Source organism: Lathamus discolor, chromosome 5 (genome assembly GCF_037157495.1).
Source record: "Lathamus discolor isolate bLatDis1 chromosome 5, bLatDis1.hap1, whole genome shotgun sequence".
NCBI lineage: Eukaryota > Metazoa > Chordata > Aves > Psittaciformes > Psittacidae > Lathamus > Lathamus discolor.
Window position 1 is genome coordinate 115,216,932 of NC_088888.1, and position 27,169 is coordinate 115,244,100.

Here is a 27,169-nt window from a genome sequence, read left to right on the forward strand (position 1 = left end):
CGGGAGCTGCTGCTCCTCCTGGCAGTGGGTGTCTTTTCTTTAGCGCTAAAGCAGGCACAGGGCTGTGGATGTATCTGAAAAACACATGAGCAGTGTTTCAGTTAACTGGTCATAAGGTTTTGGAACAAACACCTCTGCTTTTTCAGATGGGTTGCTAAAAGAGACCATTTCAGGCACTCTGCAGACTCTGGAAGACATTGACCTTTTTTTCCTTGGATTCAATTCACATTTTTCACTTCATGATCATGTGGGATTATTATCTGTAATTGAAACTAAAAGTGTAGATTAAGACAAAAATTTGCCCAAGAACTCAATTACACGGCAAATTCTGTGGCAGAGGAACTACAGAATATATTCAGTCCTTAAATATTAGCTCCGAAGTGAATGTTAATTAAAGAAGGCTGAAGATGCAGGCTGGATGGATGAAGACAAACAGAACAATCTCAGCCCGTTGCAATGACAATGTTTCCCCCAATGGAGACAGAACGGATGGCTAGTCTTACTCAGATTGCATCTCTTGAGAGGACGATTTATAATGTACAAGACAGGAGAAATTTATTTGCTAACATATGGAAAACATTTATGGGCTCTACTGAGGATCTGGAATTAAAGAAACACAACTACATATTGTTAAAAGTTCTAAGTGGGGAGTTCATGTTAGAAATAGGCATTTTTCCCCTGAAGCCACTGACATTTAGTTCTATACACTTGCTGTCTGCACTGTCAGGTATGAGTTTCAGAACAGGGGGTTATATTGATTTGTCTAATTGCTGTAGGTCTAATCCACAGAAATCATTAGATGGCAAAGCCTTGTTTTTAAAGATATAACCCATGTGTTAGAATGATGGCTGGGGAGCACGTGCCATAGGAATGGGGTAAGGTACTGCAGCCCAAGTTATTGTCTTAGCACTGCAAGTTACAGTGATGGGAAGGGATAAGGCCACCAACACCAGTGATGCTTCCCAAACAAATGCTCATGCAGCCACAGCTATGGATAACTCACCCCCTGAAATACAAAAGAAACCACCTTCTGGTATAAGAAAATGATCCTACATCAAGTCACACAAGATCATGGCCTGAAGGAGAGCTCTACCTCTGGGGCAAACCTTCTCTTCCCCATGAAAATAACTTGCAGGATGCCTGGAAGGGCTGTGTGCTGGCTGATGAATAAATGAAACGGATGATCATAGAATCATAGAACAGTTTGGGTTGGAAAGCACCTCAAGATCATCAAGTGCCAACCCCCCTGCCATGGGCAGGGACACCTCACACTAAACCATGTCACCTGCCCTTTAACACCGCCAGGGATGAAGCATTCATAACAATGATGTATGAGTTACACGCACAAAAATACACACACAGTTGTATTGAATCTAACAGGATCAGGAACAGTACAAAAGCCCCGTGTCAACCAATATCCAACAGCCATACCAGGGTCAGTGCTTATATGTAATGAGGGTGGTTGTTTTAACGCTGGTACCATTACAGTGGTGCAAACATCAGTGCTGATGTGCCAGATAAAGTTGGGGTGGCCATCTGCAAAACAGCTTAAGAAAGGTGAAGGTTTGGGCTGCTGCGGTTGAAGGGACTGAAACATCTTCAAGGAGAGGCAGGACCTCAGGCCAAATGTTCGAGGCAGCAGCGACGGCTGGGATTTTCAGAGACGGGTAAATGACTGATTAAATGACTCAATCATGCAGATGCTTCTGCAAATTCTGCCGCACACAGTTAAGTGTATTCATGCATGTGTGGGAGAGGGGGAGGGCTGTGAAGATTTTAATAACTACCTTAGGAAATAAAAAAAGAACAAATCTCCTTTCTCTTTAAACCGGAGCAAAAAGACCTCCAAACCTGAACAATCCCCTGCTGGGGCTGGGGGAAAGAGTTTACGGGGAAGTTGTAAAGAAGTTTTGTGTGCGAGGGTGACCAAATGGACTGCAAGACACAAGTCAAAGATGTGCAAGGACAGAATGAAACAGAAGGGTAAAAATAAAATCTATCACAGCCCTATCAATTTCTTCCAGTCTAAAATCCCTCCACGCTTCAGTATGTTATTTCTGGCTTAGGCAGACTTCATACTCCATCATCTCCCACCAGATACATGGGAAGCTGAGAGATTCAACGAGCTTAAGGACTGCAGGGAAAGGAGTGACTTCATGCTGGGAAAGCAAAGAAGAAATATTGAGGAAAAGGATAAAGCCTTATTTCTGGAGTCCGACAACACACCCACCCTGATGTGACAGCTTGACCAACAGCACCACATGAGCTACTACCATCGAAGTCCCTCTCATGCTCAGGAGATCAAGCAACACACAGAGAGATCTGCCAAGCAGGACACAACTTGGATGGAGCTAGGCTTTTTTCAGTGATATCCAGTGATAGGACAAGGGGCAATGGGTGTAAACTGGAACATAGGAAGTTCCACATTAACATCAGGAAGAACTTCTTTACTGTAAGAGTGACAGAGCACTGGAACAGGTTGCCCAGGGGGGTTGTGGAGTCTCCTACACTGGAGATATTCAAGGCCCGCCTGGACAAGTTCCTGTGTGATGTACTGTAGGTTACCCTGCTCTTGCAGGGGGGTTGGACTAGATGATCTTTTGAGGTCCCTTCCAACCCTTGGGATTCTGTGATTCTGTGATTCTGTGAATGTCCCCCTGCACCCCAACAGGGTGCCAACGGCAGCCAAGTCTTCCCTCCTTCCTAATGCTGTCAAGTAGCTTGCTCCTCCTTCTCCACCAAGCATCCTACCCATAAATATTTGCACAGCAGGGAGTTATCTGTCACCTCCCCAGGGTCAAGTAGGGGGGAAAAACCTCTCATAGTTTCAGCTCTTCACTTTGAATGCAGGAATTAGAGTGACGCAGCTGGAGCACCATTCATCCAACTTCCCCAGTGTAAAGCAACACCTATTTAAAGGAAACAACTTCTTCCTCCTGGTAAAAGGCACCCTATGAGTTTAGAAATCAACACTCAGACTCAGACTGAGTTTGTGGAGAAATTCAGGAGCGCTCCCAGGTCCCTAAACATCAGTGGCTGAATTTTAGCAAAAATACATTTTCTTATTTCCTACTTTTCACTGCTTTAACACTGAGTAATTCCATGTCTAACCCAGCGAAAGCTGGCACACAAACCACACACCCCTCCCAAGGCGTATTTTGATGATAGTCCCCTATGTGACCAGCACAGAAGACTTGCACGCACTTTCAGCAACCATCCATCCCCAGCAGAGAATGTGGGGACAAAGCAGCACAAACTGGTAAATGCTCTGGCTCCAGCGATGCCTCCCCCGATCCGCCCCATCCCAGCTTCTATAAATCACTTCTGGCAGGTAGTTGGGAAGCAGCTGCTAATGATAGTTCTGCTGTGGAGTGCAGGAAGTCACCTTTTAACCCTGCCTGCTGTTGTTTGTCTCCCAGAGCCGTGACAAAAGGACAGATGCAGACAACATGCCAGCCGGCGGGAGGAACTGGTCAAAGCTCGGCAGGGAACCTGCCCTGGTCCTGCACAGGCAAAAACATCCCCCTCAGAAACACCTTCCAACTGCAGTGATTCCCAGTGCCCATCTTCAAACAGCTTCACGCCTGCCCTCAGCTTTCCCACATTTAGAGACGCAAGGGAAGTATCCCAAATACGACTTCGAGTTTGCTGCTGTTGCGCTGAGGACATCCCACCTTCTGTCCTCCTGCCACCCAGTCCCCAACTGCACCATTGGACAAGGAGAGCATTTATAACCTAACTAATGCACAGACGTGTGGGGGGGGTTGAGATGAGATCCATGCAAATAAATGCAGTAAGACAAAGTACTCATTGCGAGTGTCCTGTTTTCAAGCCCATGGAATATCTGTGACCAGATTATCATCTCATCTCACTTTTGTTTGTTCTCTCCCCCCTTTTAAAGTGTGCAAGTGTAGTGGGGACCAGCTGCTTCTGTTTCAGGAAAGCTCCAAAGTACATTTTAGACATTACCACAACTCATTCCTATTTAAGTCACCGCTGGTTAGTAAATGACATGCTGCTGTGCCTTCCTCTAGCTGAAAACCACTTGTTTCACCTATTATGAGACGCAGATAGCTCAAACACCTTTAAAGTTGGGCTTTCGGTAACAACTGCAATTCAAAATCTTGCTTCCTTGAGCACGTACTTGAGCAGAAGCCACCTACTTCATTTTGTGAGAAGCTTCTCAAGGACAGAGAGAGAGGTCCTAAGAGCTGTGCACACCACTCAGAGTAACCCACAGGAAATTTGACTGTGCTTACTTCCTCACTTCTACCCTGACAACATCTGCCCTGCCGTGCTTTTCACACAGCAACGGGAGGCCAACAGAAACCCAATGCTCCACATCGCGTAGAGGACATACTTCCATCAAAGAAAACATACCCACTGGCCAAACGCGATGAGTGCTGGAAGCCAACCCTTGAAGCACAGAGAAAGAAACCCTTTCCAACTTGACCATGTAAAGCAGAGCATGAAGGAGAACGACCTCAGGTGACGTGTACTTACAGTGAAGACATCATCATCGCCGACCTCCGCCTCATTGTGAAGCGTTGATGAGGACGTCGTAGACCCTAGAAAAACAACACAACAGGTTTTTGCACTCAGTATTTCTATGTGACTTTAGGGGTTTTTTATAATCAGGCTGGTAAACATTTGGATGCTCACAAGTTTGTATGCTGTGGATGTGCAAAAGAGTGGCTCAAATTAAGGAAGAAAAACCCGTCCGGGTTGGAAAGGTAAAATCTGAAAGTGTTTCTTGACTTGCAGCTGCATGGCTGCCAATGCTAATTAACTATGTTAAAAATAGCAGTTACCATCTCTAATTACAGAAGACTTTAGTTTCTGAAGAATGGTAAAGCTACGCGCTAAGCGCATGCCCTAAATCTGGGGGGGGAATGACTTTTTATTTGAAAAAATAAACCTCACTGTGACAATGAAGGGTTTTTCCTCCTTCTCACTTCAGAAGTTGTTATATTGTAAAGGTCTTCTCTGTCATTACCTATTTCTCAGAGAACCACCTCGCCCCACGTCAGCCAAGAATTTGAAAGGTGCCGAAATGTGTAAAACCATAAAGAGGAGGAAAATACTTGGGTGCAGTTCTCATTCATTACACAGCAAACATCTGGAAAAGTGGGGAAGGATATTGAAAAGCCTTCCTCCAACCTCTTTCCCCACGCCATGAGTGTCCCCTTCTGAAGCTGCCCAAGTGTCCGGTCAGCTCCCACATAGCAAAAGGGCAGCAGGGAGGGTGGAACATGCCATTGCTGGACTTAGCAAATTTATGCTGGGGGTAAACAGAGGTGATCCCTCGCCTTACCCCCCAAGGATGCTGGGCCCCATTTCTGGTTGGCTTCACCCCCTACAGGGCTGCCAAGGAGGGTGAGTGCAGAAGATGCTCTGACAGGGGGAAGAAACCCCCAAGTCGAAGGCTCTCTTTAGTGTAAGCCCACTGTTACACTGAATTCAGGCCACATCACATCCCCAACTGAATCAGTTGAACAGTTTGTACCACCTTCATTCTGGAATTTTTTAAAGTAATGTGCTTTACATAATGCTCTCTGCACCAGCCTTGGCTGCTCTCAGTTGCATCATCACGAAGATGTGCAGAGCTAAGTGCGAAAGCCCACTTAAAACACTAAGTAATGCGAAAACATTTGTGCCATTTGCTACATTAGCCTTAGAAGTAAAAAAATCCAGACACTTTACAGAGCTGCACAGGATTCCTGTGCTGGTGCACAACACTTCCATGCTTCTGATGCTATGGGGAGCAAATTCCAGGTTAAATATTAAAAGGCGGCAGGGATTTCATGAAGTTCTGAATGCACAGAGCTTAATGTTACCTGCTAAATCTGACCAGCTACATGAATCAAAACTGCGAACGATAAACAAAATCCACTGCCTGATGCAGTGTGCACACGGGCCAGTTATTGTTTCTCATTCAGAAAGCTTTATTTGGAAGTTAAGGAGGAACGCATTCATGAGGATCAGGCTGTGCTGTTAATGGGATAAATATAGATTTGCTGATTTTGAAGTATCCGAGATACAGCAGAACTTGATTTGAAACACCTCCACTGTAAAACGGATCAGAAAGAGCAGAACAGGAGCTGCCACATACTGGCATCTCCAAAATACAACTCAATGCAACTGAATTATCATCTCAATGAAACTTTGCATAAGCATATAATCACAGAATAGTTTGGGTTGGAAAGGACCTTAAAGCCCATCCAGTTCCAACCCCTTGCTATGGGGCAGGGACACCTTCCACAAGACCAGGCTGCTCCAAGCCCCATCCAACCTGGCCTTGAGCACTGCCAGGGATGGGGCAGCCACAGCTTCTCTGGGCACCCTGTGCCAGCGCCTCACAGTAAAGAATTTCAATCCATCCCGTGCTACTTACACAAAACATCACTTTTATGACCCAAAGTGCTTCCCAGTTTTAGCAAGCAAGAAAAAAGCAGAAGGCCTAACTGTAACTTCTTCACCTTCATCACACAGGAAAAAGCAAATGAGTAACTACTTGAGAAGATCGTTCCTTTAACTGATGAGGTATTTACTAGGAGAGAGCCCTGGGGGATTATTTCTCTCCCAGTATCTACCATTTCCATGTTAAAGCAAGGAACAGGGCATTCAGAACATTAATATGTCTTATGGAGCTAATGTCCTCAAAAAGCATATACATCTGTATATACATTTGAGGCAGGATCCTCAAAAAATGAAAATTAAATGAATAAGAGTCCCTCACGAAGACTCCAATTTCATTACCATGAAGCCCCACTGAACTATAGCTGCGTTCTGATTGTTCTGATTGAAACGAAACGTGAAAAGGAAAAATTTATGACAACTTCAAAGGCCAGGCAATTCAAAGGCATTTTTTACAGAATAAAAACAACCCCAAACCAACAACACAACAAAGTCTTCAAGAAGGACCATTCAGACAAGAGGACGCAGACAGAACTAATTACTGCAACAAAACCCCAAAACAAAACAAAGTTTTAGTCAACTCCAGGCAGGAATTCATACTATGATTTAACAAAGACTCACTCAGACAAGATTTGGCTGCATATGAAGAAGAGCTGGGCTGTTTGAGTTGCTGTCACTAGCATGAAACCCAAGCCTATCACAAAAAGGGGTAACAACAAACTCAGTGGAAATTAAGGAGGGGAAGTCTGGAGAGACCAGGCCAGATAGGATTGGCAAATACTTGGGCTGGAATCCCTTCTCTCCTTAAGGGATAAGAAAACTCAGTTCTTAAAAGCTGGGGCTCGCTCAGCACGGTGTAAGCACCCAGCTACGCTCAGATACATGCACAAGAGACGTCCAAGCCCAAGAACTGATTCTAAACCCATCCCTCTCCCCAGCTCCATGACTCAAAGCCCCTTCCCCACTCTTCCAAGGGTCGAAGCGGCCACTGCCACATGCCCTGGTACCTTCGATGAGGTCCTCGATGGCTTTCCTCACTCCTCTGTCGAAGGCTCGAGCGTCGGCAGGGCTTTGAAAAGTGAGCCCGAACTTTCTGTTGTCGACTTTCCAGTGGTGGAAGGTGGGGTTCGCCTTCGTGTACACCAGGTCCTTCTTCACAAAGCACTCCAGCACCACCTGGCAGGGCGTGAGCCCCAAAAGAGGAGCAAAGTCACTTTTCCAAGGGCACAGCCGGCACCACCTCAGCCCAGACCCAAATGAAAGCCAAGTCATGCCTCGCACAGGGGAACATCCTTCCCTCCCGAACGATGACTAATAAACACCAGACACTGTAATTGTTCTCATAACCATTGCACATTCATCTTTTGCTTGTGCTTTGAATAGGTGCTTGCTCCCTACCCTAGGAGCTTATTTTGGACCCAGTGTGGTACTGGTTACTAGTGGGGGGTTATTTGGAGGAAGAACCTCTTCCTTCAATAACTGTGCTCAACAGAAATGGAACCTGCCAGCAGCAGATTTAGGAGGTGCTGCAATGCTCCCCCCACCTTTTTTCCCTCCCTCACCCCCAGCCAGGCACCTAACTCAAGCTCTGCTATGCCAAAACCATCTTTAGGGTGATGCTCAGGGAGAAATGGGAATGGCTTATTAGTCTTATTCCAACCCCCAAAACCATAAGCATGGCTCCCACACAGCGTCATAAAAAGCATCCTAAGTAGAGTAGTATTGCAAAGGACAAAGTATACTTGAAACAGCTTAAAAACACTAGTTTTTTTTTTAAGCCAAAATAATTTCTGACTCAAATTAATATATTTTTTCTTGCTCAAACACTAGTTCACAGAGCTTGTGTCGGGAGCAGCAGTTTTAAGTTAGTCTATCTCTTCACAGGAGTCAGTTTCAGAAGAATCAAATATATAGGGATGAGATAACAAACTCTAACATCTAAACCGGACCCTGGAAATAGGGAAGAGGCTTTATTAATTTGATTTGTGCGGGGAAAGAAGAGGGCTCCTTCCTGGATAAACAGCTACCATGAGAAACGGAGTGCGTCAATTCATAAGAGACAACTTGTCTTCATATTCTCACTCTGTCTGTTCAAACCTTGAACGGCACGCAGCATAAATAATTCATGGCCGTTTTAAAGGCTTGCACTGCATTACTCAGTGCAATGTGACTGGCTTCATGGGTTCTTTACACTTCAATTCATTTCTCACTTCCCCTGCTAGGTCTTAGGGATAAAAAACACACAGGCTCTTTTTCAATCAGAGGGGGTCTTTGCATATAGATGTTGACAATATACCTGATCTTTCCAGGTGGCGGCACGCCAACCTAGACAGCAAAAGGTGGCAGTTCTAGAGGATGGGTTTGTTTGGTCCTATCTGGTACTATTTGAACATGCCTGGCTTTTATGTTTAGAAAGGAAACTTGTACAAGAATACAATAGCAACAGATTTGGGATAATTCTCATTATAAGAACAGACAAAAGTTGAATTAGGGTCTATTACCAGTTTGTCTTTCTGCCTTTCACCATGGATTAGAAATCCACTTCTTCCATTGCCCTCCGGGTACGTGACCTTGCAGACGCCAACTCTACTGAGACCGCCTCCTTCTTGCGGCAACCATCCCCCACTGGAGTCATCTCGGGTCATAACCACAGCTTTGACTCGCACAATATAGCTGTCACTGCAATGGTAACAAAACAAAAACAAAACCTTTTGTCAGCATCGCACAGTCATCACCGCGTTCTTCCTGAGGGCTGGGTTTAGACAGCACTGCTCTGACTCTGGTACACAGTTTCCGCCTGGGATTCAAGTCCATCTCCATGATGGGTGGCCTTGACCACTCAAGCCACCATAGGGAAGGCCCATCAAAAAGCAAGGAAGAAACCCACTAGGTTTCCAGATGTCCCCACACAGATCGAACAACCCACGGTCCCTGACACTCATTCTCTCACGCAGCTGGAGACAGGGAATAAGAGAGCAGGGTGAGCCAGGCAGCACCCCAAGGCCACCACCCTCAAGAGGCGCACTGGGGCATCAGGTCTCCAAAGCACTGGAAGAACACACAGCGCGCAAATAACCCACGAACAAAGTTTTTTGTGATCAAAGTAATGAAGCAAGCTTTGGAAGATGACGCTCGAACTCCTCCACAACTAGGACAGCCTCATGGGAAAAAACCCATAGGTGTCGCTCCGGCTGGTACCTCAGGCAAAAGGAGACAAGAATCATTTCAGTTCAGGTCACAAAGACCACATCGTGTCTCTGTAACAGCTCAACCAACGTTCCGAGGGGCTCTCAAAGGCGGCATGTCATAACCTCAAAAGATGCTATTCTGGAAGCACTTGAGATTTGGGGATAATCCAGGTACCCATTGCAAGGGGCCAAATGAGCCCCTACAGAAAGAGGCTCTGCTCCCTCAGGCCTCCTCCCATACCCCTTCCATAGAGCAGTTGCTTCAGCGTCACAGGGAGGGGGTCATTTAGGAGCAGAAAAACCACTACAGGATGTAAGCAGAATGTGTTCTCCTTGCATGGGACACACAACAGACCCAAGCTGAAACGAGCTGCCCCCACCCCAGAGCTGCTGGGAAATACCCACATTGGCTTTTCTGTCCTCACACTGCCCAGCCCTGGCTCAGAGCACCCCATCACGTGTTAGACATCGATTAACCCAGTGCCTGCTCAGCAACAGCGCTGACAGCCGTGACGCCCTCCCAGGGAGGTCACCGCGGCATGGCCGGATGTCAACCATGCACGACCACGGCACCGTGGGCTGCAGAGCTGCTGAGACTGCACCAGCGCCTGCAGAAGTGCTGCAGGGCACTCAAACCTGGGGATGTCAGCAGGGACTAAGAAAATGGATCTGCAAAGAGAACTGCCTAGGAATCGTCCATCTCCGGGCAATGAGGTGAACGCACCAGAAGGAAGAAGCTCAACCTTTGAAAACAACAGGTATCACACCTTTAGGAAAAGAAAGTCCGCTTGCGGAAAGCTCCGCATCCAAACATTTTCCCAGCATCCTGTACAAGAGAATGGGCCCTTTCTACCCAAAATTAGACGCAGTGGTAGCTTTCTTCATCCTGAACCAGGCAAAACTGCTTCTTGCTTTCAGACGTTTTTGAATCACTTCTGCAATCCAAGTGCTTGAAGTCTGAGTTCCCCTTCCCTAACACAACCAGATTGTATTTAATACCTGAGCAAGTGGCCTCTGAAGGCAGTTTTGAGGGTAGACCAAGCACCTTCTGGGCAGAGGCACCTGGGACCAGCTCATCTCTTCTCCAGCTAGACAGACCCTGCAAAACACAGGCTGCAACCTTCCCTTCACCAGCTTTACTTTACGGATACCCCAATATTCTCACTGGACCTGCATGATGAAGGCAATACACAGATGCTGAAGGTTCATTCCCTGTTGCTCTGAAGACTTCGCACTCGTTGATAAAAAGCTTTTCAGCACACTCGGATACAGAGCCTGTACCACAGCTAACACACATAAGGCATTCACAGAACTGAGAAACGCTATTTTATAGAGTATTTTTGCTCTTGAGTCCTTAAAGCAGCATTCTGGTACAGGAAACAGGGCAAGCATGTCCATAAACAGATCCAGTTTCTAATGAAAAGTTTCACTTTCTAATGAAAACCCATTTCTGGATTTTACCAGTGGCAACTTGAGTCCCTCGGCTTCCTGATACTCAGAACTAATCAAAATACTTTGGCCAATTTTCCACTGTGCAAACATTGAGCTGCTTCTGTCCAAGACGATTTTGTTTCCTTCTCTGTACCTTCCCCATATGATCTATGAGAATTAGCAGTTAACACATGAATAAAACAAGAAAGCCAACTATACGTTTCTATATTTTCCTCCTGTTCACCAAGGATCCTTTCTGGACTTATTTTTAGCCCCCTTCGGAAGCCGGAGCTGATCAATACGACCTTCCTTCCCATCCTCCCGCAAAAGTCATCCACACAAACTGCTGCTTCTCTTTCCACACTTGGAAACTGATACTAGCAACTATATTCTCCTGCAGGATTTACCATTCACTTCCACAGCAGCAGCCAGAGCCTTTGGCTGTCCCAAAAGCAATGTCTTCTTTGGTTTCTCTGCTGCAGGAATCATCCACTTAAAGGAAAATGAAGGAAGCAGCAGCTCCTCAGTGCTTTGTGACTTCTACCAATTATTTGCATGTTTCCATCGCCTCTCCATGATTTCTCTAGGCTCATAATTACATTTGAATACCAGCGGATGTCTACATGTTCAATTTACCTCCCCTGACTACTATACCTGCCCAATATAATCACAATCTGGTGGCACAGAGCCATATGGTTTTCGTCTTCATACCCACACCAATACCATGACCTAACCTCTGCCATAAAAGCCACTGATTTCGTCCCCGTGCCAAGAGACCGTTGTATAAACTGCACTTCTCCCACCTTGAAGAGAGCTACCTCCTTGAATGTATCAAGCCAGAAAACCTTGCTCCCATCTCCCTACCATGGCAAGACCTCTGCTTTGCTATGAGAAGAGGGCCTTGTCCAGCAGAAGGGCTCACCTTTGGCAAGGTAAGCAGAGCTCTGGCTCCATTAACATAACCCCTTGGCACGCTTTCCTGCAGGATCAAAAGTCACCGGTGACGCTGCGCTCCTGGAGAGCCCCGTCCCTGCTCCCACTGCGCTCCAGCCACAAGCACGTTTCCCAGCGTGCAACCTATGCCAAGTGACTTAGGAAGAAGAAAGAGAAGAAATAAGGACAGAAGGGGGTTAAGGCTTCTTAGGGTTTGACATCTTGCTTTAGTCACTGGACTAGGTCTTGGAAGCTGCACATTGGATTTTCAAGGCTACGTACTGCTTCCCTTCAGTTTCCTATAGCGAAATCTTGCCTCCATTCCCTTCCACAAGCCTAGAAGAGGCAATGCTTCTTTCCTTTATGCCAGCATTATAAATATTTGTAAGGTACTCAAATATTTCAGGTCCATAGGAGGACCCCGCTTCCTCAGAGTAAAAGCTGTTTATTTTCTTTGCTATTTAATTTTACATGACCACACCAAGGCTCCAGCTGGTTGGAAGCACTGAGAATCCTCAGGAGTGAAGGAGTGACCCGCAAAGCCCACGTGCATGTCACTGCTGAAACCCTGGTGGGCTGAAGCAGCAAAACAGCCACGTCCAACTCATTCACCTGCACTTTTATCACGGCAACTGTGCGACTTGACTATTGCAGGAGAAATGGTTCATGAGGTACACGAAAACATGTGGCCCATTACCATTGACTGCAGATCAGATTAGATAAACCTTTCATGTAGTTGAAAACGAAACAGCCAAAAGAAACTTGCAGTAGCCTTAGTTCCCTTCGGTTTATTGCCTTCTTAAAACTGTAAGACTGCTCTAATTGTTGGCTTTATGGGCTACGCGCTACGCGTTTCACGCAAACTATTCTTAATTATGCTCTTAAATGCAATACTTTGCTATCTTAACCCTACAGATTTGTCTTCAGCAGCCTTAAAAGCTTGGGAAGAAAGTATCTGCAGGGATTACCCAGCTGCATGGCAGCCGGCCAGTGTGTTCCAATGCTGCTTCAGGTTGTTCGCCCGCCCCACCCTGAGCAGAAAGCCCATAATGAACATGGGGAGTAAAGGTAGCGCGGAGAACCACGTGCTGTTTTTATTGGAAGGAAAAGAGAGCCCTTTAAAAATGATAGCTCGTGGGTGTGCATACATGTATATATGAAAAATGTAGCTAAAGAAAAGCGTGTGCGTGTATAACTGCTACTCTGAAGGGTATTGAGAATTTTCCTACGTAAGTGACTGAATGATCACCTCTGTGATAGCTGAACCACGGTTTTATTACCTATAGCCTCACTTTTACAGCACATTCGTGTGTCTAACACAGCCGATGTTTAAGGTGGGTAAAAGTGCTTTCCTTCAGCACACGCGAATCACAGCGTAAAACGCAGCTGACACCATCCAGAGCTCTCCACCACGAGTCACGTCACTTACAGCAACCACAGCGCAGCAAAACCAGCGGGGCACAAAGCCCTGAGCCCTGTTGTATGCCTGGTGTGGACTTGCAGCTGCAATCCTGCACCCGGGACTGAATGGCAAGTAATTCCTTCCTTAAGGCTTTAGTTTTGCCAGTGACTTTGCAAAAAGGAAGGTCAAAGCACACAGCTCCCTCCTACCAGACACTTGGCTTCAAACACGGCAACTGCAAATACCATCCGAGATGTCTAAAAATCCTAAGCGAATGAACCCCCTAACCAATAGTAGCTCAACCCACTACACTTACTCCTTTTCTCTGACATTTAGCATCTAAAACACTTCCCAAACATGGTCCATAATGCAATAACACTTCTTCCTCTAGCCATGATAGCTGACCAAAACACAACCTCCCATGCCCACGATGCCATAAGGCACTTCAGCATTTTCCTCCCTTCTTGACTTTGCATCTCACAAGGCCAGGGGAGATTCAGGTCTCAGACAGGAAGATAACTGCACATAACAAGTTTCAAAATTAGACTGCTGTCTTTAATGCATCAGCATTCCCAGATTTCAGGGAAGAGCCAAAAGAACAGCAGGATGCTGCTAATGCAACAGCAGCACAGGATGGGCTGTTCAACTGAATCACGGACACCAGGCACTTAAACACAATTTAAAGTATTCGGAACCATGCAAGTTTAACTTCATGATTACTGGGGCATAACCTGTCTTTGGCTTGTGCTTCGTGGTGCTCTTCCTTTGCTCTCCATCCCTGCCGCAGCAAGTCTGACAGCTGGAGTTAAAGCCACGCCGCTCCACCCAGGGGATTGGTGGGAATGACACTGCACGGATCCCCTCTGGAGTTCATCCTGCAGCCAGAAAGCAGCAGCGTTTTGATGGAAATCACGAAAAACTGCTGATTTTGGATTCCCACTTTCTTGAGCTGATGCTTGGGTCATGAACCTTCCAGCAAGGGGGAAATATCTGCAGGTTATAACCAGCATTTTCTTCTTCAAAACCCTAACTTACTGCTTTGTTAGAAAGCAAACTGAGCACACGGCACCACAGCAAAGTAAAGTTGATATTTCAGCACCGTCTATAAAACAGCTTTAAACCTGCCGGAAATACAAAATACAGCAAAGAAAAAAAGCCATCTGCATCACTCTTGTCAGATCCAACAGTAAAACGGAGCCTGTAGAAAACTCCCGGAAGTTTTCCTTGCCCTCACTCTGCATCACACCAGGAGCACGGCACCACTGTGTACGTAACCATCCCTACACTGCAACCTGCCCTTTTCCGTCTTTCCAATCCAATACTGCCAGAACAAAAAGGCATCTGTGAAATTCCGGTTTCCACCTGGTCAGAGTAAATACAAACCAGCTTGACCTCCATGTGCCTTGCTCCAGAGATGCTGGTGGAGTCCTGCAATATGCCTGTCCTGGGCCACTGCATCCTAAACCACTATGAACATTACAAACGTCAATTTTAGGCTGTATCTGTCTGTCTCAACAAAATGAGACAGGTTTGTTGGCATTTAGTATTTCCTCCCAGCTTCCCTCTGGAAATGGAAAGGAGTTTTCTAGCTCCCCCGCTCACGCCTGGCTGCTGACCAGAGGTTTGCAGTGCATGTTCAGCTTGTACATGCACCATTTCACAAAATAAAGGGGGGAAGAAGAAAGAATTCCAAGCACACCGCTAACTTCAGCAGTGCAGAAGGTGGAAGAGGAAAATCACACCCTGAAGGAAACGCATGCGCAGTCCTACCTGCACATCCCATAAAGCACTCCAGAGGAGTAGTTCTGCACACAGATTACCCAATGCTAGGTTTTTTTCTGCTGAGCAATGCCTAAAATCTTGTGTGCAGCAAGAAAACCCCAACCCATCAGAGTTATCACTGATGGACTGTGAGGGTCCTGGATGTGGCAGGAATACTTAAAGGCTCCAGCATCTTCAGCCCTCAGAAACTTGTCTTCCTATGCAATGCATGGCCTCATGCAAAGAACACAGCTCCAGGAGGCTGAAGCAAGCCCAGAGTACCATCTCTTGATTTGATTTTTCATTCCTTGATGCCTTTCTGGGTCTAGAACAGCCTAAAGGCAGAATAAAGAGGGGTCAGGTCCTCCGCAGCCGGTGCCCAGCAAGCCTGGGTTTGCTTCCAGCGCTGTAGCACAAACCCCCTCCATAGCAAAGATTAACGGCAGTTTTGTTTGGCTTTTTTCCGATGGAAAAGGACTTCTCAAGAAACCAAGACACCTGCACCCATGCAGCCACCCGCCTCCACATCTCCCTTAAACACAGAGGCAAGCGGGAACAAAGGAAGCCTTTCACCAAAACGTTTGTTAAGCATTTAAGCTGATTTTATTGCGTTTACGAGAAACAGCTCTATCCTGACTTGCTCAAGTGGGATTTCAGAATTCCATGGTTATTTCAGATCCTCCTAGGAAGTACACCGAAAACTCATTTTTAATATATATTTAATATATTTATGCGTTAAAGATAAAAATTATATACATATCAACATGAGACAAATTTTCTACCTACATTATATGCATCTATGTAGATATGAAAAGCTGTTTCATATATATATACTTAATACATATATAATTTATAATATAATTACTATAATATAGATGTTCAAGGCCAGGTTGGACGTGGTTCCGGGCAACCTGATCAAGTTGAGGGTGGCCCTGCTCGTTGCAGGGGGTTAGACTAGACGAGCTTTGAAGGTCCCTTCCAACCCAAGCTATCCTATGATTCTATGATGATATAAATATTATAGCCATGTATAATGTCAGTGTTTTAAATGACACACAGAAGCATCAGCTTCTGCTGTGAGAGTAACTCTCAGCGCATTTTTACAGTGCAATGTCCCAGCTAATTTGGATGCACTGAACTAGGGGATGATTCTATGAGAGCAATTTTCAGCTGCACACGGGCCCTTGGCCCTCTCTCCCTATGGATCTGGTGTTAAAAACCAACAGGGTTTGGTGTAGGCAGGGCAACACAGCTGCTATCCACACAGCTGTAGGGCTGGGTGGTTCAGCGCTGCATGGGCTAAACCCGTGTTTTCGGCCGGCACAACCTCTCCTCCTGTGCCAGGCTTGCCTGCTGATCCCACAAAGTGTCATACATGTGGGCAAAACCCCAAATGATCCAGCAGCAAGTGGCTTTTTAGGGGAAAAAGCAGGCTTACAAACATGCTGATGGGCAAGCAAATATTCACTGATGCAGCTCAAACGCACGGATTTTGAGGGCTATCCCCAGAAATTAGCTTACTACACAAACAATACAGGATTAAAATGAAAGTCTAACCGCATCAGGGGCAGATTAACTTACTCCTTATGGCCGCACTGAAGTATCTATGTAATGTATCGGTGAAACCATGTCAGAGTTATCAAACCCCACAGCAAACCTTGCTGCACAAATACCCAAAAGTTGTTTATTTCTCCCTAAAAGACAACCACGACACCACTGGGACACACGCTAATGACAAAGATCTTACTGAATGACTGCTTAATGAAACCGCTTTAAAAATAACCCAGAAAATCCCAGTGAACCTCGGGCTCAATGGAGAATTGAGTTACCTCAGGACAAGCTTCCTCGCAGCTTTGCCCAGCGGCTGCTTTGTCAGTGATGGCAAATTACAGGTTTAGGGTTTATCTCAAAAAAACCCAACCAAAACCGGAAGACTTTTCTTCAAATGGATTTAATGGATGAATTCAGCAGTAAGTCATTATAACGGCACAGGACAGCGCGCCTTGGAGAGAGGTAAGGAGCAGCAGAACAAAATAAACCAGTTTAATACTATACTGTATTTGACTAGTTTGCCCTGCAGCTCATCCCGCCGGCGTGCAGTACAGGTAAGAGTTGCACACTCGAGTCCTGCTATTTTTTGTGCAAGGACACAAACATTAACAGGTTTCAAGGAAAGCTAATTAGCACTATCATTTACTGTAATGAGAAAGGAAGTTGCTATTGCACGACAGATGGTATTTGTTTTACATCTCACGCAAGATAAGCAAAAGTCGCATAAAAGCTTACCCAGTCAAACAGGTAGCTGCATGGGATTTGCATCCTGAATTGATCCCCCCTACCTGACTGCAGACAAAGCCACAACTAAGTTCTACCCTATCTTTTTTTCCAGCATAAACTGACCGTGCACGCTCCGTTCCTACTGTCCCGTTACCTAATGAATGGTGACATTTAGCAAAAAGAAGAAAACTAACAAGCCCAGCAACTATTCCAGGTTTACAAAGTTTTATCACCCTCCTTATTTTGCAAAATGAAAGTCAAGGTTTGATTCTGCTTGCCAAAAATCACAGGGGAACGCAATGGAGAAATCCATTCCATTCACAAGACGATGCTATTTCCACATGACCCTCTTCCCCAGTCAGTGAGTCTTTGCTGTCACATTGTAGACTGTGATGCCACGAAAGAGTTGGCCTGAAGAGCTATCCCATTACTCCCATACATACATTTTGCACACTAAGCACTACCCATCCATACTACTACCCATAAATATTACAGTACAAGAGAAAATAATGCAAAGGATACTTGTCCTTAGCTACAGAATCAATGATGCTCCAGACCATAGGAATACTTCCGCATGCACACACAAATATACACAACAGTGCTGAAAAATATCAAAGTTTACAGAGGAAAAACCCCCGAATTTCTCGCTTTAAGCCATATGCATTTTCCCCCACTCTCCTCCATTTTGATGAGTGCAGAACACAACTATATTTATCCCCCTGTAAACATCCTCCGTGACACGTATGATCTGACTACAAAGGGAAGACAGCATTTTGCAAACATATATACATTTTCTATGACTCAATTCCAGCTGAATTTCTATCAGAGAATGGAGGAGGGATAATTGTGCTCTAAATCTAAAGGGGTTTTATCTTTTGCCAGGTAAATGCAGTTAAAGAAATAAACCAAAAGAAGACAGTCTTAACTACATCAAACCCAACATGGATATTGATTTTTTTGCCTTCCACCTCTCTTTAACCTCCCTACTCCATAAAGTGTCCATGGAGAGGGACATCAAGGGAAGCAGCATCTATTTTCCTCTCGGTGTTTAAGAGAGGGTGCACGTTAAAGCCTTATTTCTCAAAGAATTCCATCTGTAACCATCAAAGAAAGCCTGTGTTTCACAGTCATCCATATTCACTGATGAATTACATGCTGATGTAGAAGAGATTCAGAAGGGCTGTGGGGGCAGATGGGGGGAGGCGGAGGAAAATAAAAGGAGTGAGAAAACATGAAATTACACCCGGTGGGAGCACGCACACGTACCTGCTGGGGGATGCCATTTCCTCTACATTTTACACCCCGGTTGCTCCATTCTACCATCACTGCCACTACCAGCCTCTGGATCAGCGCTGGCTGCCCCAAGTCCCAGCTGGCTGCTGCCGAGCCAGCGGCTTCCCCCCATGCGTGATTCAGTCTCCTTGAGGGATGTGCTGCATTGTACCGGGTGAGTCATCCCAGAGGTATTCTGCATATTACAGCTCTGGCCGGACCATTACTCATTCCCAACATCCTCCTCCCGGCTCCGAGAGCACACGCGCACGCACGGACCAAAGATCCTTGCTTTGCTTCCCCACCCCGGTTATAGGCTGGAAAAAGAAATAGAGTGATTATGATACAACCGCCATAAACTAATAACGGGGGCGTTCGGCAGGAGCTGACAGAGCAAACACGCTGCCCAGAGGTTGCACCAGAGCAGCAGGCACGTCACTTGCTCACCCAGCACTGCAAACAGGTCCAAAGTTGAACCGGGAGTCATCTCCTCCGGTAACCCTGGCTGCACTTTATTCCCCAAAAGCTGCTAACGCAGCGCTGGGAACAAGAGTACAAATAACTCGATAGGCTTGGGGGAAGCATTCGTCTCCATTGCAGCTTTTAACAGGGTTTTAAGTGCTTCCAGTTCACAACAAGTTGGTATTAATAAATATCAGCTGTAGGTCCTTGCATACCCTACCTCTGCAGGCAGTCCAGCCAATCGCAGTGCCAAAACAGCAACACCCTGCTTCACTTTGGGCAGTCGGGCTCAAGCGCTCACCGCTCAAAAGCTTTCAGTATCGCTTTAGCTCCTCACCAGGCAGTGTGTGCTCCCCATTCAAGTTACAGGATCACCCCTAAATGTCCTCCCGCTTCTCTAAAGCAGAAATGTTGCTCAAGAACTGCCTCAGCACCGACGCCGAGAACAAAAATTGTGACATTGGGGCTCTGAAAGCAGCTTCTAAAAATACTTGCCCGGTTTCTGAACTAATCTACACTGATGATTAGGCAGGAGCGGGGAGGGGAAAAAGCTAATTTAAGTGTTTCCAGGCACAGCTGCCTCTGCCTTCCTTACATCCAAAGTGTCTTAAACCTCAACTGGGGCAAAAATACCTTTTTCCTTAGGATGGACAACAGTGGCTGAGGTGATGCTAACTAGAAGCATCCTTTAGGAGAGATACAGCCCCATTTTACAGACAAAATAACCCAAAATCACACATGATCTTGAAAACTTCAAGTTTGGACCACGGGAACACCAAGCTTGGGACCACCAAGGCTTGAACCCATTTTCAGTGCACAGATGCCAAGCTGTACAGAGGATGCTGAGGACATCCCAAGGCACTAGGACACACACGTGTTCACTGCTTCTTCCCAGCACCCAGCAAGCATGTGTGAAGGTGTAGCTGCAGGCACCTATGCACAGCTTGGCTGGATTTTGTAACAACGGAATCAAGCTACAGTCCAAAGTCACACTGAAGGCAACAGCATTTTAGGTCTGTTCCAGTGGGATCAAGTGATAGCTGCATATACTCTATTTCAATACACAACATAAAGAAGTCAGAGAAACATGGAACCATGGCATAGTTTGGGTTGGAAGCGTAAAGCTCACCTAGTTCCAGTTCCCCTGCTATGGACAGGGACACCTTCCACTAGCCCCATCCAAACCTGTCCCAGCATCTCACTACCCTCTCATAATGAAGGTTCTTAATTTAGTGGGCAAAGTAAATTTGAAGTTTAGTGGGCCTTGCTTCCCTCTTCAACCTCTGCAGCAGCACTGCTTTTACCCTCAAACGCTTAACACAGCACCCAGCAGCTCCGTCCCCTGCTGTCTCCAGCAAGAAATCGCCACACAAGTCCAAAGCAACATCAGCCAGAAAACCTGAAGATGCCTGGCCATTTCTGCTGCAAGACCAGTTTCTAAAGCTTTTCCCCCAAGGGACAGTGGAAATTGAAATTAAGTCTCCCAGTGTAAGACAAAACTATCCTTGAATAAGCTGTGTTGTAATCGCGGTTTTGAGACAACAGCTTGAGCAGTTGCATCTCCCCAAAGCTTCCCTGTTTTCCTGCCTTCTGCTGCTCCACAGACCAGCCAGTCACTGCTCATCGCAGGCACTCAAAGCACAGCACGCAGTGGGAGTGGGGCTGTGCAGCGACATAAGGCCGCTTATGGACGAGCAGCAACAAGCACAATTCCAGCATTACACACGGCTGGGCCAAGCCATGACTTCGGAATTTTCTTCAGTCACTTGTTTGCTGTGGGCCAGGATCTGGGGCAGGGAGGGAGAAATGCTGCATGTGAAAACACGAGACACGGAAAAGCTCTGTTATAAATGTTACAGCATCCTCAACCCGTATGGATGCAAATAAAGCCCTGACCTTCTGTCTACACCAAGAAGTTGCATCAGTCAAGAACCACCATCACTACCACCAAACGCAGCTGGCTTCGAGCCCTACTCTCAAGGGTTTTCTCTGAAAGGAAGCGGATATCAAGTCACCGGATAGTTGTGAGCATCAACTGAATCACTCGTTGGGTTATGCTATTTAAAGTCAAGGCTAAGCTAACAAACCTCAGCTCCAGGCTCGGTAATACTGCTGAACTCTTTTTTTCCTTTTAATTACTATTCTTTTTCCCCTTAAATGCTACCCTGTCCAGCACACTTCAGCACATCCATCCCTAGCAGCTTGGTGCTTGGTGAAATATCCTCCAAGCTTTTGTGCATTTCCTACCTTGGACTGATGAGTGGCTGCTCTAGCAAATGAACATTTTCCCCAGTTTCCAATGGGAGGCACGCTGCTACAGGGCTTTGCTATTAGAAATCCAAAGTAAACATTGCAACTGGACAGCCAACAAGGCAACGGATCTGCTTTCTGCTGCCTACTGGCCAACTACAAGCACAGTTCAAAGAGCCAAGACTGGTCAGAGCAAGAGGAGCCCATTATCACTGTAGCTGCTGTGACTGCGACTAAGAGAATGAAATTCAGGCACCTCATTAATGCCAGCTGCATTAATGGTCTGAACTTCTGCAGCACAACATTAGCACAACACACAGGACCAAGCCCTGGCAGCTTGTGAGCCAGGCAAAAAGACGTTCCAGCGCTTCATTTTGGCGCAGCGTGGGCTGCCGAGTTACGGAGCCGCAGCTCTGCATAGGACACTCTGAAACTTGCAATGTCTCATCATCTGGGAACACCAAGCAACCCGCCTTTGGCGTAGCGTTCAAGATTTGCTGTAACAATATCGCCTAAACGTGCCCTGTGAGGTGCAAAAGAGATTGCTTTTCTCATTTTTGTTTTAATTAAAACTAACCCCAAGTGAGACAAACAAACCCAAACGAAAGACTTTACAGACATGGCCAGTGTAGCTTTTTGGCCAGCACTTCAGAGACACCCGTGTCATTCGTGCTGTCTTTGCTCCCCACAAAGTCCTCTTGCATGCAGCGTTCCTTCAATCCATGCTGTAAGGAAGAGCTGAAGTACAGCAAAACCAGGAAAAAGGGCAGAAAAGCTGATTCTTAGGAACGACTTCAAACTTTATATGATGTGCTTGGGACTGCGAAATATTCAGGAGCACCGAAATGTGCCTCTCTCCTCACCATTTACCGTGCTTTCCCTATTTTCCATGAAACCAGAGTCAGGCTCTCCCATGCTGCACATCTGTGTATTAAAAGTACAGCTGAATAGCACTTCAGCAGTTGAGAAGTATTCTGGGGCATAGATGGGCCATAAGAACCCATGCAGGAGCAGACCTGCTCACAGCACAGCTCAATTCTGCTTATGCATTTCTGCATTTCCATACGCAATATAGACTTTCCCCAGATGTTGCCAGTGAACATGATGCTTTCCCAACACAAATGCACCCCAAGTTCTCCAGTAAAACTAAAGAAAGAGAAAGGCTGCAGTATTTAATCTCTTGTAGACATCATCTGATCCGAAACAGAGAGCATCCATCCCTTTTTTTATTTGCAGTTGGCTCCGGCAAGCTGCAAGCCACCGGCATGGTGAGAGCATCCTGCCATTAACATCCAGCAGTGAGAGCTTTGCAGCTCACGGCCCAGGCCCTCATCCCAGCTGGACTACTGCAGGCATCCCTTTGACACCAGGTAATTACACATATTACAAGGCTGGGTCCTAGCAAAGACACAACCTGTTTATAAATTACAGAGATGCTAAATAGGCACGGCAAGCTGGAGGCAGCACTGCCACTTCAAACTGTGCAAACCAAGGCAGCTCTCTACATACTGGTTTAAAAAGTCCATCTCCAGGTGACTGACAGCTTGCAACAACCATTTCTCTTTATTGGGTGTTTTAAAGCTTATGCCTTGGACAGACACGTCATTCTCACAGATGAATGGACCTTTGTACATACGGATGACAATAAAATATGACCCCAGTATAGATGGGTATTTCCATCCAGGATGCAGAAAGGTTCTGAGTGAAAGCCATATGGGTTTAATTTTCCTGCAGACAGATCAAAGAAAAGCTGCTGAGAGCGTCTTGCTCGACTCCAAATAAACATCCATGACCAGAAAAGAGGTTACACAAATGACATGCACCAAGCTCCTCTGCGCCGGAAAAGCCTTGTGTGCTTTTCTGCTAATTAAACCCTTCCTCCATAGCTCCTAATTGATACCTGGGCAAACAGCTGTAACACACTCCAGGAAATCTAACCCTGTACTTTGCCTTATGCATGTCACAGGGACTCGGTCATCGCAGGACGGCAAATTTTCATTTTCATGATAAAAAAAGCAGTAAAACAGAAAGCTGGTAGAAATTAAGACCTTCCTCCTCCCTTTTTACACGCTTCAATACTTAGCTCCGAGGAGAGGTGCTTTTGATGTCCTGCCCCTCCACAGTTTGCATCTGGATTTGTGTTTTCTTTGCAGCAATATCAGTATCTCCTAGACTGGCCAGATGGCAGGGCTCAACTGCTTCTTTCAAATCATCCATTGAAGAGCTCCTTGCCTCTGCGAGCCAAGATCAATCACTGCCACAAATTGATTCATACCTCTGATCCCCTGAAGACACTTACTGCTCATAACACAGGTTGAAGAGCTTGACTTGGCTGGTTGTTCCTAAATCAAACTTTTGTTTCCTTTCAGCTTTAATCTCGACTGCTTAGTCTAACAAATGCATTACTCCAGTTTATTTGCAACAAATCTCAAGTGATGAAGAACCTACAACATCCCTAGAAAAAAAAATGGGATTTTTAAGGTGTGAATCTTCCTTTAACTTCTAACTACTGTGTCTTTGCGTCCCCCTTCTGTAGGATAAGTCTCCCATGCAAGTACTCTTGGTCTAATTCTGTATATCCCAGACCACATATATCCAGTTTCTTGTCTTCTCAGATGTCTTCTTTCTAGATTTCAAATCCTCTTTGCTGCTTGAAGTGTTGGTGCAATCTTTCACAAAGCCCTCATGCCAGGACTCAAGACTCCATGTCACAGCTCCTGCAAGATCCAGCAGACCAAGAGGCAAGCACCATGATACGGTGTTAGTAAAACATTATCTTGCCCTTAAAATGCACCTTGTCCAGCTCTTTCAGTGCTCTTGGGAACAACCTTAAGCCTATTTTGGAGACTTACAGGAAGATAGTTAAGTGCTTGTGATTCTGCTTTCATTTTGAATAGTAGGGAATGACTTTATTGTTCATTTAGGACAGTGGTCCTCGCAGCCTGCCTCTTTTGGAGCACAGAAAGGACTCAGGGCAGGTTCCCCCTCCTGCACTGAGTACTGCAAGCTCTGCCATGCCTGTTCTGCAGCAGGACAGCCAGCGTTATTATTCAGCTTTCTGATGTTACTATTTAAGTCCTACAGCAGCCAGAGATCTCTCACCAGTTAACTTCGGTTTCCTCCACCCAACTGCGCGCATCTCCCAACCTCTACTTTGTTCTCCCTGCAGCCAGCTTTCCTGTTTACGTCGCTGCCCTCGCTTCCCTTGCAAAGCTGAAGGGCTTTGGAAACAGCACAAACAAACAAGCGCTTCCTCAAGCCGCAGGCAGTTGCGTGCCTCTCTTCCTACCACGGCCCTTTGCCCGGTCACAAGTGTCACTTGCATTTAACAGCTTATGTTTCCTGTGCTCTGGTTTAACAGGCAGATCTTTTAAACGCTCGAAGATATGGCGGTGTGAAGTGCCTGCTGAATGTATCACCGACAAGAGTGATTTTGTTCACATACAGCAGAGAAGTCAACCAGGGGAGATCACCTCGGGGTCATCTTATATTCTCTTTCTGACAGAGGAGCTGTTCAACATGCTGCAAATCCATGTTTTCATGCCAATTGCTTCCAAAAAGGTTAAGTTTTGGGTACATCTGCCTAGGGAGATGGAGTCCTTTGGCATATCTGAAGGTGACTGAAGCCTCCCACGGTCTTTCCTTTTAGCAGCAAAGATGGTGAAGGAGCTTCTCATCCTGTTCCCATCAGGGTTTTTCATGCAAACAGTATGAACTGGGTGCTGCAATCTTAAATCTTCTGGGTTTATCAGGGAATACCAGAACATCAATGCCCCACACAAGACCAGAAGAACTGCTAAACTTAGAAAATATCTAGTAACAGCTTATGCAAGTTTACTCATTTAATGGGCCACGATACTGCTTAAAAACATCAGAAACGACTACTGAAGAAAAGCAACATTATCTTCCTGCTGAAGATCTGCAATAAGAAAGCATTCACCTTTAATGTTTGGGCAAAGCCCCAGCTATACTGTACGCTGACCACCTCCAGGAAATGAAGGTAGCGCCTAGGATGGAGAAAGAAGATGTACCAGATATATCTTGAATTTCCCCCCCACCCCAGCTTCCCACTTGTTTTTTTCTGTCTCAAGCTGTGTTACAAGCCCTCTATGCATGTTCAGCAGATGATAAGAGAACCGCAATTTACCTCGATCCAAAATAAGTTGGGTTTTTTACTTCCCCTCCCCTTAAACTCAGATTTAACTCGGGTTTTAGTTCCTGTTTACCGAGGACACAATACCGACAGGAGGTGCACACTTATCTTTCAACGCCCCATCTACAAACTTGGGGTTTCTTTTTCCTTAAGGCGGTTTCAACCAGTTGTATTACGAGTCTCCGACCTCCTTGCTTAGATTTACCTGCCTCTGCCACTATGTCCACTAATATTCTGGAGCAAGAGAAATGACAGGGAGGAAGACGGGTCTCCGCTGCATTCGTGCAAAGGGAAGGCAGCTCCACGCCCAGCACTCCAGCGGGACGTTTTGGCTCCCAGACAAGAAAGCGGCGGAAGCGCGACGTGCCAAGACTGCAAGGCCTTGTTGTCAGCTAGAAACTAATATACAGGGAAAACAGCAATGGCATTTTGGTGTGCTAAGGGGAAGCAATACGTACACATTCCCCCAAAGCAAGCTGAATGGGGCTTTTGCTAAACAGTTCGCACCGTGATGGGAAATCACAAGTTGTCTGAACTTCATCTTCCCCCCCCAAAACACAACAGAACACAAACCAAAGCCGGACGACCAAAACAAATCCAGCTTTCCTGATCAAGTGCCATTTCCAGTATTAATTTGTGAGGTGGGACAAGGAGCAATTCAAAAGGTTCTGCCTCCATCCACGGATGCCTTTTTATTAATGTTAGCATTATGATGAGGCAGGTGCCCAACCCATGTTTCCTCCACCATGGGCACAGCACTAGAGGAACCGCCAGGCAAACACTATGAAAATGCTGTGGAGACAGACGTAATCCTGTGCATGCTGTGGAAACCCAAGGTAGTACCAGCACAAAGGTTGAGTTACAAGCGTAACAGACCCAGCTTCAGCAGATTCAGTGATGGAGTTAGGTGCTGACAGCTCCATTTGAAATGGAAAGCCAAGGTGGAAAGACAGCTACTCATCCCAACCCAGTGCTCTCCCTTGGAGATGCATGGATGACGCACATCATCAATTCTGAGGTAGAAGGGAGAAACCACATCCTCACTTCAGCCTGTCCGGATGTGCTCAGGCTGTAATGAGTCCGTGGAGAACTTCGGAGCCGAGTTCCCCTCCACCACATGCATGCATGCACGTTTTAGGAGGAATATGTTTAGGTGCACATATATAATGTATGTATTTACAAACTGAGTTGAGATTAGCTATGTTAGTAGTGTAGTGGCTGAAAAGATTGCCTCCATTCCACTGTAACGCAGCAATGCAAGAGCTGCATGTAGGAAATGGGCATTCTTTGTTGACCAAGGGCCGATGGTCACCTTACTCATAAAGTAGGTGGGAATCCATAGCCATCTCAGAAGCGGCTCTACACACAGCAGCATCCCTCTTCTAGAAGATCAAGTAACACTTGGACAGGAGACCTCCAGATGCACTTACAACTAAAGAAATGAAGTTTAGCTGAAAGAGTGCTTTGCCAAAACCAACACGAAGACAGTGACCTCTGGAATTTGGTGCTACTTGCAGATGTCCTAAAGGATGCCATCAACTAAGTCATACAAAAGGTACTTTAACCCCTGGCAGTGATTCATTTAGACTTTTTTTTTTTTTTTAGCAAAAAGTCTTATTACTA

The 27,169-nt window shown here is 46.0% G+C and overlaps 1 protein-coding gene across 2 annotated transcripts in view; it reads right to left on the reverse strand.

Annotated features, from left to right (window-relative positions):
* SPRED2 (sprouty related EVH1 domain containing 2) overlaps window positions 1-27,169 on the reverse strand; it is a 67,404-nt gene that overhangs the window by 20,214 nt on the left and 20,021 nt on the right. Inside the window, exons 1-4 of one of the 2 annotated variants that reach the window (XM_065682264.1) lie at window positions 18,676-18,789; window positions 8,919-9,096; window positions 7,425-7,593; window positions 4,504-4,568 (exon numbers count right to left, since the gene is read on the reverse strand). In XM_065682264.1, the coding sequence (XP_065538336.1) occupies window positions 4,504-4,568; window positions 7,425-7,593; window positions 8,919-9,096; window positions 18,676-18,692 (429 nt within the window). In that variant the 5' untranslated portion in view covers window positions 18,693-18,789. Of the gene's footprint in view, window positions 1-4,503; window positions 4,569-7,424; window positions 7,594-8,918; window positions 9,097-18,675; window positions 18,790-27,169 lie in introns of those variants that run through there. The other variant, XM_065682262.1, reaches the window with a different exon arrangement.